The 18307-nt window shown below is 34.9% G+C and overlaps 1 protein-coding gene across 2 annotated transcripts in view; it reads right to left on the reverse strand.

The window, feature by feature from the left end:
* Positions 1-3500: 3500 nt before the first annotated feature.
* NETO1 (neuropilin and tolloid like 1) overlaps positions 3501-18307 on the reverse strand; it is a 64311-nt gene continuing 49504 nt past the window's right edge. Inside the window, exons 8-11 of one of the 2 annotated variants that reach the window (XR_010431257.1) lie at positions 9339-9452; positions 6479-7037; positions 5266-5354; positions 3501-4033 (exon numbers count right to left, since the gene is read on the reverse strand). Coding sequence is in view for 1 of the 2 variants with exons in the window: in XM_064657905.1 (XP_064513975.1) it covers positions 5280-5340; positions 6479-7037; positions 9339-9452 (734 nt within the window). In the remaining variant the exon portion in view is untranslated. The remainder of the gene's footprint in view (positions 4034-5265; positions 5355-6478; positions 7038-9338; positions 9453-18307) is intronic. The other variant, XM_064657905.1, reaches the window with a different exon arrangement.

Below are 18307 nucleotides of genomic sequence, written 5' to 3' on the forward strand. Positions count from 1 at the left end.
AAGATGCCATCTATCACTTCAGAGCCATCTTAATTGTCATGATGATGATGATGATGATGATGATGATGACAACAATTAAGATGGCTCTGAAGTGATAGATGGCAAAGAGCTAGGTGAATGCAACAGAAGAACAAGGTAAGTGAGCTGGTAGGATTTCAGCATTTTCAGTGGATTTTGAGGAGAGATGGAAACAGAACTAAACTCACTGTGGACAGAAATGAAAGGCAGCAGTGATAGAGATGTAAAGTGATCATCAAAGAGCAAAGAGAGATGATCCTAAGGTAACGATGAAGAAGAGCAGTGGAGTCATGAGTCCAAGACTACACATGAAATGCTGAGTCAGGAGTGAGGAGATAAAATACTTTCAGATCAGATACAGACTTCTGTCTTCAAAGCAGCTTTGCAGTTTTTGTGCAGTAGTATCCCTTAGGACTTCAGCTGTGCTCCCTCAGCTGAAATATCTTTGTGGCAGAAGACAAACATAAGGTACACAAAAGCACAAAAGGCCAACTTCTTGTTTGTAGGACAGTGTTCTATAAAGCACAGGTATTCTGTCTCTTGGAGCTTGACATGGACAGTATGTTTTTATTTGGTGGGTGAAGAATTAATCTGTCCTATATGTGTCTGCAAATTTGGAAATGGGTATGAGCAACAATCCTTCATACTCTTCCTCTAATTATGATACCTTTCTGTGTTTCTTTTCTTTGTCTGTTTTTTTCTTTCTTTCTTTTGTTTTGTTTTGTTCTAGCAACTTCTCTTGAGCAGGACACCTTTCTACTTTCTCTTACTCCCTCTCATTGGTTACATTGTTGCTAGGTTCAAGAGAGTATCTCCGGCATAAAAACCGGGAAAAATAGAAGGATAAGGTACTGACATTTATTGGAGTCGTGAGTTGTTTTTTTTTTTCTTCAAGTGATTGTGAAGGTAGAAAAGCTATAAATGAGGATGGTTTACAAAATGGACTTCCTGAGATTTTTCAAACGATGCTGCAGAAAAGACTTCACAAACTGAAAAGGCCATATTTCCTGGAGCAGAGAAAAAATATTTGGGAGTGGTTGCTCAACTACTATCACACAAAAAGAAAAGCGTATACATAACACTACACCCATGGGGGAAAAAAAAACAGAGCACAAAACTATGAACAATATTGCAATGCACTATAACAAAACCTAATTTTTAAAAAGTATATAAGAAATAGGCATACTGTCAGCAAAGCTGTAGATCAAACACATTGCACCAGTCAAACCAAAATGATCTAGTAAATACCATTCTTAGTTTTAGCTTAAGGCTAACATGAGGTAAAATGCATGAAGCTAAGACCACTAGCTCTGCTAATTTACTGTAAGTTACTGTTTTGTTATACAGTATTAACACATACAGCTCTGTTAAATTAACAAGCCAAACTTTCTTTCCATAAAACAGAAAGCTTGTTTGAACTGCCTTCTGCTTTTAAAAGAGTAGCTTCCTAATAATAGAAAATACTCATAGGAAAGGAAAGCTGTTTACTTCCAGCAACAACTCCTTTTATTTCAATATTTTGAGTTTCACATTAAGATATCCTACTGTTGTGTGATACGAAACAAAAGTTTTCTTTACTGTTTGCAGTATAGTGGACTAGGCTATTATTTACTGACTACATAAAGCATTTAATTCCTTGGAATTGAATATTTCAATTATAATATTTTAACTAGGTTTGAATTTATTTTCATTTATATTAATAGATATAATTTGACCCTGTTCCCCCAGCTTACAGATATTTTGCAATTCACAGTGCTGTTTCTGTTTAAGGGTATACCTAGCTATTAGGCAACATATTTCTAAAGGAGTTTGCAAAATCAAGTAGGCATTAACATTCTCACTTTGTTTGACTTGCTCTATTTACACAGGTTTTATGTTACTCCCTTCTTTTTCTGTGACACAATTAGGTATTTTAAAAAGAAATCGAGGATGTGCATGAAATGTAATTATTAAAATCCATGTCTTCTCCAGTTTAGTTCTTTCAGTCAACACTTCACTGGAAGAATCTTAAAATTAATTTTATTATGCACTTGTCTAGAAGGGACTAGACAAACTCTGTATTTCAGGGGATTTAGGCACTTAAATATATAGCAATTATAAAAACCAAAAGTTAAGCATTTTTCTGAGACCATACAATTCATCCAAAGCTAAATTAATATTTAGAATTTTCCTTTTATATTTATTTATACACTATCTCCATTAGCAAATATTTATAAATATACATAAATGTTTGTGGCTGTATATGCACTTCTTCTAACAAGTCTTCCATTCTTCCTTTATTTTAAAATGGATGCATAGATGCATCCATTTTAAGCATGTATGTGGCAAATAATATAATATACTTAAGAAAGGATGATGAGCTAGGATTTGATAAGATTAAGGGAAAAAGCAGTGATAAAGTATATGAATTATAAAGAGATATTGATCTGGAAATGAACTATTAGTGCACGCTACAAACCCATGTAACTGAGGGATGACTCAATGACTCTCAATGACTGGAGAGGACAGAGGAGTGTCTTTTGCAGCTAATATGTGATAGCAAACAATTTAATCAAGCTAAAAACGAGTTGTGTAAAATATATTGTAAATTTAGTGTACAAAAAAAGTAATCAAATACCTAAAACCCTTCATCTTTTCATGTCATTCCTAAATCACACTTGTAGAAATCAAATTTTCTGTATTTTTAATTATACAAATTAGATCCTGTATATTTAAATAGCTCATATAGATCACCTTATTTTTTATGTCAGTCTTTCAGGTTTTCTTTTTTCCCATCTTTTTATACTTTGGGAAGATACATGGAATTTTTTACGCTTTTTTCAATAAATCTAGCAACATTTTTATATCATCCATGAATGACACAAGATGTTTAAGAAGGAACTGGGATTTGTTTTAAAACAGAATTTGGAAGGTAACACTTTACATAGATAATGAAACTATGATTTTATGCATGGTTACTGAGTTCTTAAATAAGAGGACTTTCAACTTTACATAATTTTGGCTCTCCAACCTATAATAACACAAATTCTCAGGTGTAATTTTGGTGTCAGTTGCTAATATTTGTAGCTTGAATTACGAATATAATTTTATCTTGCATAGGGAAGTGGTTTATATCTCTATTTCTAAAATTGGAACCCAAACATAACATTTGTGTAACTGATAAATATCTGCCACTCTACTACACTGAAGCAATCTTCTTATTAAATACCATGGAAATAAATTAATTAAGAGTACAGAATTGAGCATATATCTTATCACAAACCTTTGAACTGAAATTAAGTGATCAGCTTTATGTAATATGAATCCATTTAAATTGTAAAAAAAAATGTGTTTTGCTTTTCAGTAAGTGAGGGATGAGAGACAGATGATTTCCTGCTGTATCTGGGTTTTAAATTCCTAGAAGATACTTTTTGAGGTCAATCTCCCAAATTACACAGGATTGATAAATTAGGTAAAAGAAAACATTGCCATTAAACTCAAGGTACGAAATTATTATACATTTTTTTATGTATTTTTATATAAAAAGTTACAAGTAGCAAGCATATGACACAGAAATGGAACAGTAACAGCAATAATTGTGAATGCATGCTTTTTACAATGTATCTAATAAAGGGATTTTTGCCAACTCAAATATTCAGTAACAAACATGCAGATTAATTTCTCAATGTCAAATTCAGTCATATTGCTAGATGCTTATCCAACAAATGCTTCTATTGAAGTGATTATGAATGGCTAAATACCTGATTTCAATAAATTGTTCCTGAAATTGGGAATTTAAATTGTAACGAAAAGAAGAGAGAAAAAGAAAAAGAGAAATGACTGATAAGCATAATAACCAAAGTCTTATTGCCTTCTAGTAATTTTACTCAACACTGTTTGCTGAATTTTGTCATGACATGAGAATAGCTGGTCAGAGAGTCCATAAAACCTCTAGCTGGTGTTTCCGAGGACGATAGTTTCACATTTCATTGTAGCATGTTCAAAATCACCCAGGAGCGCACTATTCTCAAGCAGTCTATATAATGAAAACAATGTACATATAACAAAAGTTCAATGTAAATCTTCTTCCACATATCACAAAACGTACAAGTAAAAACCAGACATAAAACATATAAACTTAAATAAAACTATGCTTAAAAAAAAAGGGTTAATCTTAGGAGCTAATTTCTTCCTCAAGTTTGCAGCAAATATCCAAATATATTTAATAACTAAGGAGCACTTGGTGGCCAGCAACAACATTGCAAAAGAAATATATTATTGTGCAATGGGAGTCTCTTGCTACGGAAGTAAGATATGCTTTATTTCTTAGATTTGCATAAAGGCAATGAAATTAAATTAGAAAATTTTCCACTCTTTCTTTCAGACAGCTAATTCATTATAAATTTTTCCATTCAGAGTTTTCATGACTGCATGAATAGTTGTCTGAAAGGAAAAAAAACTTTAAAGATGTTCTCTGAAGAAAAAAATGCAGAAAAATATTTACTTTATCTATCTACAAGCAATAAAACCATTAATGGATTCTTTCCCTGTAAAATTGCTTTATACATATATATACGTAAAAATGTATATACACATATCTGTGTTTATACATACACATATATAAATTGACAGACTAGCAGCTATCTATAAGTCTATTATAAACATCTGAGATTATTGAGATTAAATGCTGATAAAAATGATGCAAAATTAAAAGTCTAGGAATAGACTCAAAAAAGTGAGTTTAATTTGAAAACATTAACAACAGTGCTACAGAATCTCTAAATTTATCAGTACTACCACATACTCTTCCCCCAACACTTCACAAATCCTCCCCCAACATTTCACAAGGTTGAATGAATAAAATGAACCAAAACCAGATAGTTCCACATCTTACTGACCTGAGTTAGATTGTCAAGTTTTATGTACTATTTCAAATGCTGAGACTCTAAATTTTATTTTCATAAATAATAATTAAAAAAAAATGAAACAGAAGAGACATGCAAAGCATCTGATTTTATAAAGTGTTTGGAATGAAGATTGCATTTAGCTGGGGCTGATTATAGTACTGTCAAGAATAAGTAACTAAAAATTTTGCTTAGTTTGCAATGTTAAAGTGGTCATCTGTCTTTCTGTTTTCTTAGAATTCAACCCTGGCTCTCTCCATACAAGGTGATATACAGTTTGAGACCGAATACGCATTTCAGAAAAATAACAAATGAAATGGAAAGCAACAGATGATTCAATTGCTGTATACATAAGTTTACTTACCTCAGGTTTGTCTCTTAGACCCTAGTTGTGTTGTACTCAGACTCATGTTTGCTTAGAGACCCAATGAGGCAGAACCTGGAATGTTATGGCTATTTCATTCAAAATAATAGTGTTTGCATAGAAAAGAAGAAATATATGCATATATATACTTAATAAACAGTACACTTTGATAATCTGACCAATATTCATGAAGTAATTTACACAGGCATGCAGTTAGATTAAAATAGTCAAATAACTTTTTTTTTAAGAAATAGAAATGCCTTAATGTGCAAAGAAAATATGGAGGGCATGTAAACAGTCACAAGAAGTGCATAAATAATGCATGGAAGAGAAAACAAATATATATAAAAAAAGTTATGTGTGTTTTTTAAATATATTGTTCATAAATGTTTTTGCTTTTTTTCTTTTGCTTGTAAACTTTTAATCATTTGTATTTACAGTCATTCAAAGTGCAATATATAGAAAAAATAGGTCTTTTATTAAAAATATCATGCTTGACTTTCCTTTTTTATTGATTAGAAAGATTTCTTTTAGCTTCATTCTTATATGTAAATATATGAGTTCAGTATGGTGTCTCATGTTCTAATTTGTCTATCTATCTTAAGTATGACAAAAATACTGTGATTAATAATGGAACAGATACATTAAAATTTGAAAATATTTTCATTCCTTATATAAAAGTTAACATTTCATGATAAAAGGGGTTTCCTTACCCCAGGATTGTGATCCTCATTCTTGTGTCATGCACCAAAATGGATACATGTATTTTTTATTTATTGATGTATTGGTTCAGAGATGGTTAGACCAACAGTGGATTATACTCAAGGCCACCTCAGTTACAAGGAAACCACATATATGTGGCTTTTCCAAAAACTAAATTTACACAATCTTCTTTGGTTTTTAAAAATTATACCTGTTCTCTGTTGACCTGTGTATGTATGCACACGGATATGTGTAAAATAGTAAAAATAAAAGAAAGAAATAAAGTAGAAATGTAAAGCTGAGATACAGGATCCTTCAGGAACCAGGAGCAGAGATGAGAGAAAGAGAGACAGGAAGAGAAATAATGTAATAGTATGTACTATCAGCAAACAGAAATTTAAACAATAAGTAAAGAAGAAAAAAAATCCGACTTTACTGAATAAAGAGGAAATATGTTTGGCCAATCAAGTCCTTACAAAATAATCTTCATCAAAAATCTATTGATACTGACCGCTGAACAGATTTATCATGTCTGGACAGCCTGTGACTTGTGGTTGGTACCTCTTCAATTTCGTCTATCTCACACGCATCTGCAGCATCTTGTGAGTAGCTATGCTTCATGACAAGGATATTTCTCCTGTTCATGGGTTGAACAAGTGGTTTTACAGGCTGGGGTTGTATTTCTGTCAAGACAGAAGCATCTCTTGTGCTGAGGTTACTACGGCTGCCCTTAATGCTAGACACTTGTGATCCACAGTGATGGTCATGAATGCATTTTGAAGAGGATCTCCGCAGTTTATGATAATTTTCAAAGTCATCTGCAACATCAGCAAGGTCAGCTGTAGTCCCTGTCCCTCTGAGGGTGCATAACTCATAATGAGGAGGCTCAAACACCTCCTGGAACACATTTTGATCAAAGTCTGTTTTCCTTTGGACAAATTTTTTACGAGGCTGCTTGATCTGTACTATAATAGATATGACAATGAGGATGATCACAATGCAAGAAGTCACCCCAATTATAGTCCCACTGGTATTGGTAAGTTGGTCCAATAGGTTAGCTTTTCTTTTTTCTGTGTGATAGGAGGAAAAAAAAAAGGCATAGCATTAATTGCAGTTCAGGAATAAAAACAACCATGATGAGTTCACAGATTACTACAAAGCTGAGCCTAGTATATGTCTGAGTTCACTTAATCAATCTCATCAACAAAAGAGAAAAGAGGAAGAAATCAGGTATTCATGAAAGCTAAATAAACAACACACAAGTCCTCTGTGTGCCTATTCGCTTGGAAAGTCATTTGTTCAGGGTATATTGCAGGCTTAATTAATTGAAAGAATTATATATGTTTTTTTTATAAAAAGCAACCACCGTAACAAGCAGATGGCTTCAGTGTAACCTCTGAACTCTATTTGCCTGCTAAAGCCCCCAAGACTGTTACAGATGTTCTCTTCATTATTTCTGTCCCTTCCAGTAAATATATGCAACTAGGACGTTAGGACCAATGGAAGAACAAGATTTTGCAGGATTTAAAAAGAAATTTTTCTTCGCATTGCAAACTGTGTTGAAGTCCTAATAATTGTGAGCTGACTGGGAATTTTGCAGCGCTCAAGGAAAAAGCTAAATCAGGAGAAAATAGAAAAGTTATTCAAACTGAGATTTGAGAAAGGAAAAAACCAAATTGGTGCAAGTTATTTCTTTTTTTTTTCTATTAATTTACAAAACTTTTCTGAACACCCATAAAAACACAAAAGTTGATCATGTCTACTACCCTTTACTCAGAGGCCTCTAATAGATTAGCCAGCAAATTGCATTGTGAATAATGATAAACAAAAATATGCAGTAAAATAATAAAAATAAAACCAGTTTCACCCTACTGTTGTGTATCTTTCTTTGTGATTTGCTTTCAAATGGCTGCAGGCACATGAGATGGTGACTGAGCCCTGTAGAAATTCCAGCTGAAAGCATTCTTATCTTTCTCTCTCAGGCATAGCAAGACTCGATAATTGTGATTAAGTTACTGTAATTTTTCTTGGCAACCTAAAACATATCAAAGAACTTAACAAAAAGCCTTTGAAATGAAAGTTATTGGCACCAAAACAGCAACATCCATCTCTTCAGAATCTCCTAGATTCCAAAAATTAACTTTTCAGTACTCCCCATTGCCTACTCTTACCCAGTGTTTTTCTAACTGACTGACACAGACTCTGGAGAAAAAGCAGACTTAGAAAAAGCAGCACTGCAGCAAACAACCTTTTTGCTGGAATCAGCAAACCTCCTTTTCATAGTTAAAAAAAAAAAAGAGAGGATAAATACACAAGACCCAATAAAAAGATACTTGGCAAAAGAAAGATGAAAATCATTCTGGAAATTAAAAGAGTGGTGAAGATTTTCTGTTTTCCGCTGTTCTGAAGAACTAGAGAATGAATAATTATTTCCCAATTGTATGTTTAGTTTCTTTGAAGAATATTATGCTATGCCACAGTTTGTGTTCTTTTGAAGTATGCTTTCATTTGTGTTTTACCCTATTGCACTGCTTGTCAGGATTTTACAGGCTTCAGCAGACTTATGGGCTGACTGTTAATCCACCTCATTCTGCATTTTTTCTTGATTGGTTCCTAAATTTGGCATATCCCATGTTTCCAGGAACAAATCTGGATCGGGGGGTGGGGGTGGGGATGGATGGGGGTGGGCAGGAGGGAAGCAAACTGTCTCCCAAGCCTGTAATGTAAGTTAGTTAAGCTCTTTTCCCTGAAGACAACACAGATGCTGACTTTTTTTTTTTTTCCAGAAAGACAGCAATATGCAGAAACCGCTGCCAACACATGGTTAGGAACATCCCTCCCTCCCTATGAAACAGACATTACACCTGGTTTCCTGTGCTTGTTCCTCACTCTTCAATTTCACTTGATTATAGTTGGATTTCTTTGCTTTCTTGCAGTGTAAATTCCACTTCACCTTGGCTTTTAAAACCACATGGCCTATTATGGGCATAACATGCAGCTAAAAGACACCTGCTACCCATATGTTACTCCACTACAAAAGTACCTATGACAAAGGAACTGAAACAGTACTTTTAATTATACTTTAGATTGTATGGGAAACAGAGACGAAGTGATCAGAAAGCCTCCCAGAAGTATATAGCCAGCCAGAAGGATGTAACCAATGCAACACGACACATCACGAATACAAACACTGAAAGTAGGATCCATTGGCATTTTTTAGCTCCCTTCATTTTCCCTATTGATGTACGCTCTTCCTGAATTACTCTTCCTGAGTTTTCATGAACCTGGCACATACTTAACAAGAAACTGAGGATCATTTGCTGAATCTCATGCAGTGTACATGATTTGACTTTTTCAATCCTTAACATTACCTTTGCAGTGGTTTTCATCCCAGGGATACACGCAGTTCTGGAGTCCGTTGCAGACCAGTGTATTATTTATACACATATTACTGTGGCAAAAGAATGTGTTGGCTTCACAAGGGGCTAAAAACAAGAGAGAAAAAGCTGATATTAAGTAGCAAATCATTCAGCACTCCACAACACACACATCTAGGAGCGGTCATGTAATCTGTAATAGGAAAAAACTATACAACACAGGTTCTGTGAGCACAATAATTATTTGACATGCAGCACTGACAGCACTCAATTGACAGTCACACACTTTTTATTACTCTGTGGCAAGAGATTTTCAGTTTTGTCTAAGATGACTGGACTTTCCCTTAGCCTGATTATCATGGTCGTAGTGGGTTGACCCGTTGATTGGCCCATTGATGGGGCATCATTGATACGTTATCAACAATTTTAGCCACAGATGCAAAATACATCACCCTATGGGCTGCTAGGAAAAGAGTTAACTGCATCCCAGACAGATCTAGTGTATAGGAAATAATTTGTTTTAAAGATTGTTGCTGAAACTCAAGCTTTGTAAGAAAACTTGTTTGACTTGAAGAAGTCACTTTAGGGCCCCTATAAATGATGCCTGAGCATTTATACACAGAGAAAGTAAAATTATTTTACAAAACCTTTTAGTCATGAGAAAGGCTACAGTTAAGAAGCACCACTTTGACCACAAGTATGAAGATTAATAAAAGCAGCAGTCTTCAGTGTCCCTGAAGCCCATGATCTAGAAGATGCATGCAGATTAAAGCTGCAAGAAAAAGGCTTTACTGATGGCCATCTATTATTACTGTGAAGAAGCTGCTTGGAAGCCATCAGAAAAAATCATACATGCTTGCTAATCTGTGCTGTTTATGGAAGTGTTGGGAGATGATTAGGTGTTGGCATTATGAAGCTACTACTCCAAAAGCATATGACACAGTAAAGATAAATTACTCCTCATATTTTTTTTATTAAAACCAAACCAGAAGACCTTCCTTCATTTAGAAGAGCTACAAACTTTATCAGTGTTAAATCAGTAAAAATTAACTCCTTATGTATTTTTTTAGTTCAAACAACCCAAAAGCATTATTGTAATTATTTTTAAGGGAAAGATAAAAAATAAACTATGACTTAACTAACCAGAAAGGAGTTATGATGCTCATATTATTTATACTTCAAATTTGATGCTTCATAGCAATTATTCTCCTCTGCAACTTTAAAAGCAATTTCTGTGACAACATATATGCACAGTGCAGAGACTGGCTCAGAGTAGACAACTGCTTTAGTGATTTGCAAACTAAGGACAGCACAAAGTATTTAATTTATATTGTAGAACTTAATGACTCCATATATCATGACAAGAAATTCACTCTCCAATAAGTGTTTAAGTTCAGATATCCATAACTGACTATAATGGCTTATTTGGAGCATTTATGGTCTGTTAAATAAATAGTAAATGCCATCAAAATCAAAGTGTACACACTCAAATATGCAACTGTTCACTCAGATATAACAGTATATATATACTATATGTCTTAGCCAATGCTGAAGACATCAACCAGCCTGCTTCTGTTCACTGTTAATTTTTTTTTTTAAGTCTGGTATACCATCTCCTAAACTGCAGTGAGCCTGGTGAGGTTGTAAGTTTGTTACAGAAAGGATTCTACTTTAAAATGGACAGAAAGAACAAAACAGTACGTGCATATAGAAAGGGAGGGTACTTTGGGACAGTCCTTATCTATCTGTTGCTGTCATTTGGGGACAGTGAGGTCTGAGCCTGGAGGATATTGTGTCACATCATGATGCAATACCTCATATAGGTAACACATCAGAGGCATAATCATCCTTCCACACTCTAGCTGTTTCCAGGTGAGGAACTTTTGGGACTGGTTCTTTCCAACATGCAGAAAGAGTCTCACTGTCTACTCTAAGTAAAAAAAGGTGAAGCAGAGGAAGAGAATTATGGAAAAGAGAAACCTAAGAAAATCTAAAGATCTACCCATTCAAAATCATGGTAATAGGTAGGAAGTGTGCAAGAAAATAAGACCTGAATGGAGAAAGTACAAGAGTGACACAGGAACAAGAGAAGAAAAAACCAAAGACAAACCAACCAAAAAACCAACCAAACAAACAAAGAGGAGAAACAAAAACCCAAACAAACTAACAAAAAACACCAATTGCAAGATTAGGATAGCTTCTGTTAATAAAGCCACAAAGAAGAAGAAAAAAAAAAAAGACCAAAAAACATTCAGAGTGGCATGAAGGACCTCAGAAGTGAAATGGGGGAACAGAGCGCTGTGTCTGAGCAGGCAGAACCACCTAAATGTCTATGACTTTAAAATCATTCTGATTTAATCCTAAATGCAACTTCAAAGAAAGAATTAATAGTGAAAAAAACAAATCCCAAAAGAAAACATAGCAATTTAAAGGAAGAAAGGGCAGTTGTTCAAGGCAGAAATAAAGGAATTCAGAAGTGGTAAGTAGAAAAGGAGAACTAAAGGCAGGTAGGTAGGAAGTGAAAGGAAAAGGAAGAAGAGGAAGAAATGAGAACTGTATAGGAAAAGTAGATGTCAATTAAGGCATTCTGCACTGAAAGGAACAGCAAGATCAAATGAAAAATATTAGGAAATGTTTTGGAAATTAGAGAAAAATTAAGGGCAATAAGAAAGACCTTTTCTACAGATTTAAGAAGGAGTAATTATGCAAAGAGATAGCAGGGAGATCTGGAAAGGTAAGAGAAAGGAAGAAAAAGGAATGAAAATTTCAATTTTTCTAAATTGTGCTGTTGAACTGTGGAGGAACAAAATGGTATGTGAATAAATGTCAAAACAAGATAAATAGTGATGCAAAGCAATTTCAGATCAGGTACAGAAAACTTAACAGGAAAGAAACACAAATGTAAGATTCAGAAAACTAATGACAAACAGCTCCCTCTTTTTCATATTTATAAAACTAGTATAGTCAAGTTCTCTCTGTGGTCCCAAGAACCTGGATTGATTAAGATTGTCAGGAGGTTAGGGTTAGGCTAGGGTCATATTTTCTCCACTCTAATTAAGGTTTTTTGTTGGAACAAATGAAAGCGTCTAGGGAAGGTGAAAACTTGTTGGTCCCATTGTACGTTGGAGGAATTAGTTTCCTTGCCCTTGAAAAGGCACAGCAATGAGGTCCTGGGATGTTGTATCAAAGACATTCTAGTAATAGCAAAAAGATAAATGAACCAATAGTAAACAAGTTTCTTTTATAGCAAGATATATCTGGTCCTGATGCTTTTCTGAAGCTCTTAGAGAACTCAGGACGGGAGTGGAATCAAGCAGTCAAGGTATGTGACATCAAGCTTGTGGAATTTTTTCACAAAAGGAAGCCCCCACTATCATTAACTTCAACTACATTAAACAACACAAGCATCTCCACACAGCAGGAGCCGTACTCTATCACTCTCTGGTTTTCCCCATGACTATATAAAATGCCCTTTATATGAGAGAGCAGCAGGAACAGAGAAAGCTCACTCAAGCAAGGAGCCAAGTGAGAGTTATTGGGTCACGATTAGTGGAAAGCCCAGTGTCTGCCCACAGCTACTAATATTGTACTTTGTGTCTGGACTACTTGATCATGGTCAAGAAGTCAACAAAATCTTTAGGCAGCTGGAAACAGCCTCACATTCACAGGCCCTGGTCTTTATGGGGATTTTAACCCTGTGGAGGGCAACACAGAGGGCACAAGCAATCCAGGAAGCTTCCAGAGTGCACTGATAGCTTCCTGACATAGGTAAGTGGGGAGATGATGAAGGAAGCTCTGCTGTGCCTCATACTCATAAACAAGAACCAAGCAAGGATATGAATGTCAAGAGCAGCCCTGGCTGCAGTGAGTATGAGATCGTGACGTTCAGGATGCTGCAAAGAGGGAATAAGTTGGCTAATATTACTGTGAAGCCACTCTTGACTATCTCTTTAAAGTCATGCTGATCGAGACCTCAACGGGTTGAACAGAAATGAATGTCAAACAGATCAACAAAAGGAAATGCAAAGTCCTGTCTCTGGGAAAGAATAACTTCATGCACTAGTACATGTTGGGGACTGGCTGTCTGGAAAGGAAGTTTGCAGAATAGGTTCTGTTATGCAATAAGGTGACCATGGGCCAGCATTGTGCCCTTGTGGCAAAGAATGCCACCAGTATGCTGGGCTGCATTAGAAACAGAATTGTCAGCAGGTTGAGAGATATGATCCTTCCCCTCTAAGGCTTGAGACATCAGACATGTGAAGAGAGGCTGAGAGACCTCAGACTGTTCAACCTGAAGAAGAGAAGGCTCATGCAGGCTCTTGTCCATGCATACAAATACCCAATGGGAGGGAGTAAAGAAGACAGAACCAAGCTCTTCTCAGCGATGTCCAGCGACAAGACAAGAAGCAAGAAGCACTTAATTAAACATAGGCAATTCCCTTTAAAATCCAAGAACAAACTTCTATTTTGAGGCTGGTCAGACACTATGCACGAGCTTGTTTACCAGAGAGGTTGTGGAGTCTCCATCATTGAAAATAATAAAAACACAACTGGACGCAACCTATTGTAACTGACTCTGCTTTGAGCAGAAAGATTGGACTAGACCACATCCTGGAGTCCCTTCCAACCCCTCCATGACTCTTTGAAAAAAGTGACTTCATAATTAGATTAAAAGTAACAGCTGGGAACACACAATTATTTAATTTCTCCTGTGTCCCAAAGCTGCCTTGCGTCAAACTCTGACAAGATACTGGCCCAGAAATAGGTGAGATAGCATATTCAGCACAATGAAGAATTCACAATGATTATAACAAAAGTGAGCAAATTGGAACTACACATATAATTCTATCTGATGTGTTTTAATAAATTTAGACCTCTGATAAATTTTTACTGTATGAAAACACTACAATCTAAATTAAATCACTAATTAAAGAAAAAATATTATTAAAGATTCTTTTTCTAGTTTGGATTTGAACTGATAATTATTTTTATATAAAATTACAGTTTGTATAAAATCATATACACAATGAAAAAATTCAAAAGTTTTCATTCTATTTTTAATGATGATATTTTCTTTTTATGAATATGGGTGCTATAAGAACACCTTGTATCTTAATATACAAACAAATTTTATAGTTATTGAATTCATTATAATGTAACATTATCTTCTTTGCAACAAGTATTTATATTGAACACAAGATGGTGCCCTTATCCTAGACGATATATAAGTGAGTTACCAGGAATAAAAATGATATTCCAATCTTTTTCAGGTTTAGGAAATGTGCACTTAAAAAACCACAACTATAATAATAACAATACTGTTTTTATTATTGGTCATAAAATATATTTTGTTTCTAGTGCAAATTAGGAGATTGTTATATTATTCATATTTCCATAAGGTTACCATCACAGCATTCAAAAAAAGCTTGTGTTTGCTACTGCTTTTCAAATTCATAAAAACTGAACCAATGTAGTTGTCTACATTTTCTTACTATGGGAAGCTTTTAGAAATGCACATGTCCATATACTTTTTCATTTATTAATCTAAAATGAATATTTTAATCCTGAATAGACTTAAGGCAGAGAACAATGAAGTGTATTAATAGTTCTCCAATGTGCCATTTTAACAAAGCAAGATGAAATAAAAGAAGTCATAGTTTATATTTAAAAATATAATTATACTGCTTTCACTTAGACACTAAAATAAATAATCATGAGTAATGCATTCCAGTTTGTACTATAAAATGAAAATATTTAGAAAGCGGTAGAGAAATTAAATATTCCATGTTATTAAAGATTATTATACTATTGTGATATTATCACATTAATAGCAAAATACATTGCTTTGTACATTGAACATAATTTTATTGGGTATTTCAGGTTACTTTGGATATAAAATACAAACATGGCCAGGTCAAAACATTTTTACAAGATGGAGTTAATAGCAGAATTGTTATGGAACTCGTGTGAAGCCTGGCTGTTCCACTTCAGTGCAGTGCTTTCCCCAGTGTATTTACACCATTTCTTACCACCGTACAGCATTAGTGCAACTCCTTTGCTTCTGGAGTGTGAACTAGATCTGAGTAACCTAGCTTGGGTGCCTATGTCATCCTTCATTGTACTATGTGGATTTACCCTTTAAGCCTGTTTCAAGGCAGGGATTTCAGGCCAGGACTCGATAATCTTAGACAAACGTCCTACACCACTTGCTATTTTTAGTCTTATCCCTCTTCCCCCCCTTCCCTTCTTGTCATAACATTTTTGAGAGGTCTTACTTCTTCCTAAGGGTAAATGGAAAAAATCTGAAATTTTAACAATGGTTAGATGTAAGAAACATTTTACACTGAAGTCGTTAGACATTTCACACCTACTCCTCATCTACTCAAGACAGCTCATTGCATCATGCTCTGCATGTGAATTCTTTAAGTACAGATCATTTGGATTTTTCTATTGTTCAGTCCTGAAATATAGGGCTTTCTTTTCTCCACAAGAGGAAGAAAAATTAAATTCTTCAAATGTTCCTTGAATCATCCTTGAAAAAGAGGAAGAAGTTTTCTAGCAGCCTTTTCAAGGAAAAATTCATCAGTCATACTGAGTGACTGTTTCAGTTGACTTATTAAAATTATAAAAATATTAAGCTGGTTTTAGTACTGTACACTACAAGTATATCATCTAAAGTAAAATTATCATCTTTTCATTTGCCATCAATGAAATAAAAAAAAGTTATTAAAACACAGAAACTTGACAATGAAATGTGCTTAATACTAAATGTTATTTCTCAGTCATCTTCAGACAGGTCTGTTCAAGATAAATGTATCTTTTATGAATAGTTAATACCAGATACACATTGATAATCTTGTCTTCAAAAAAAATCTATATGTGGTTTCACGCATTTTTGTTTGTTTGGGAGTGGGGTTGTGGGTTTTGGGTTTGGTTTGGTTTTGGTTACGGTTTTTTCGTTGTTTCATTTGTTGTGGGGGTTTTTTGTTTTGGTTTTGTTTGGTTTTATTTGGTTTTAAGTTTTGGTTTTTTCAGGGTTTTTTTTGTTTTGGTTGGTTGGTTGGGTTTTGGTTGGTTTTATTTTTTTCCTATACAAGCTCACCAGAGAATGGCAGCTCAGGAGCATGTGCTCAGAGGTCCAGTCTGTGTTCAGTTTATACACTCTAGGCACCACAAATATTTTTTTGTTCAGGGTCAGAGAGTCACTGGGATGCTTAGCCAGGGACGGTTTTTTACCAGAGATAACTGCAAACAGCACAGAAGGGAAGAAAATCACAGATGAGTGCTCATCAGGAAGGAGGCAATCCCAGTGTTTTTTTTTTTAATGTATTAGTGCAGAAGCAGAGACCAAAATCAGCAAAGTTGCAATCTGTTTATATTCCTAAGTCTTTGCAAAGGGAAACCACCTGTTCACGTGTTGCACTTCATAGAATCACAGAATCAATCGAGTTGGAAAAGACCTCCAAGATCATCAAGTCCAACCCTTGATCAAACACCGCCGTGGTTACTAGACCATGGCACTGAGTGGCACATCCACTCTCATCTTAAAAACCTTCAGGGATGGTGAATACAACACCTCCTTGGGCAGCCCATTGCAATGTCTGATTACTCTCTCTGTAAAGAATTTCTTCCTAACATCCAACCTAAACCTCCCCTGGTACAGCTTAAGACTGTGCCCTCTTGTCCTGCTGCTGGTTGCTTGAGAGGAGATCGATGCCCACCTAGCTTATCACCTTGTTGTTCTCTTTTTCAGTAGTTCCCTTAGCTTTACCACAATAAACACAGTCCTTAACACTGCATACCTGAAATCCCTTTTCCCCATCACCCATGCTGGGTGATCACCTTCAAGTCTGTAAACAAGGACTTGGGTGCTCTTATTTGATAAAGCTGCTCACTACTCCCCTGACAATGACCTTAGATTTCTATCCAATACAGTTTTTGTTATTAAAAATAAAATAGGAATGATAGAACTTGCGCTCCATTAGAAAAGTCACACGTGACAGGGCTTTAAAAACAGGCTTAGAGCTTAAAGGGACAATAAAATAAGAGAAGGAATGATGTTCTTCTGGACTGGGGTTTCTGGTGCAGGATTATGGGTAGAGAAGGAAGCAGTGATACCAAAGAGCAGTCAGAGGTGAGAGAGCAAACATCTTGCCTGCTGTGCATACAGAGGGTTTTTCTCTTATTCCATATGCCCTGGTTCTACAAACCTTCTTTTAGGCTAAAGTGTAGGTGTGTCTGCTGAGGAACAGCTCTTTGAAGAAGCTGTAGGTGTAGCATGTCTGTCATTAATCAGGCTGGAGATCATTCTCCAATCATGGAAAATGAACTGAACAGTTAGTCAGTGGGTAAAAAAACAAAGACTCATTTTTCAAGTCTCCTTACCAGATGAACAGACACCTTTTGGTGACACCAGCTTTCTTGTTTTCTTTTTTTTCTCATTCTTATATTAATTTATTGGATATTTAAAATCTAGTGTAGATAGTGACTACCATACATAAAAATATGATTATGCTTAGAAGATGTCTTAAATATTAAAAAGGTAAGGACATAAGCAGAAAAAATTCCATAATGACAGTTGGAATAACTAATAATGCTGATAATGAAATATCAGATCATCTCTATAAATTATCACCTATTAAAAATTAATTGGTTATTAAGTGTTACTTAGAGCTCTACTACTATCTTGATGACATGAAAATCATTCCTGATTTTCTGGCATAGGAAACCTCATGCATTATATATGCCTTTCCTTCAGACATATTTATAGCACCGCTGATCTGAAAGTATCATTGCTGGTGGTTTGGAAACTTGTAAGACCACTTTTCAGATGCCAGCAAAAAATGCATACATATTTGGAGCACATGATCAAAACATATGAAAATAATCATATAAGAAATCTCTTTAAGACTTCTCTATTCTACACAAATGTTACATCCCCAGGAAATGGCTCTATAACAAGA

Source organism: Pseudopipra pipra, chromosome 1 (assembly GCF_036250125.1).
Source record: "Pseudopipra pipra isolate bDixPip1 chromosome 1, bDixPip1.hap1, whole genome shotgun sequence".
In the NCBI taxonomy this organism is placed as follows: Eukaryota; Metazoa; Chordata; class Aves; order Passeriformes; family Pipridae; genus Pseudopipra; species Pseudopipra pipra.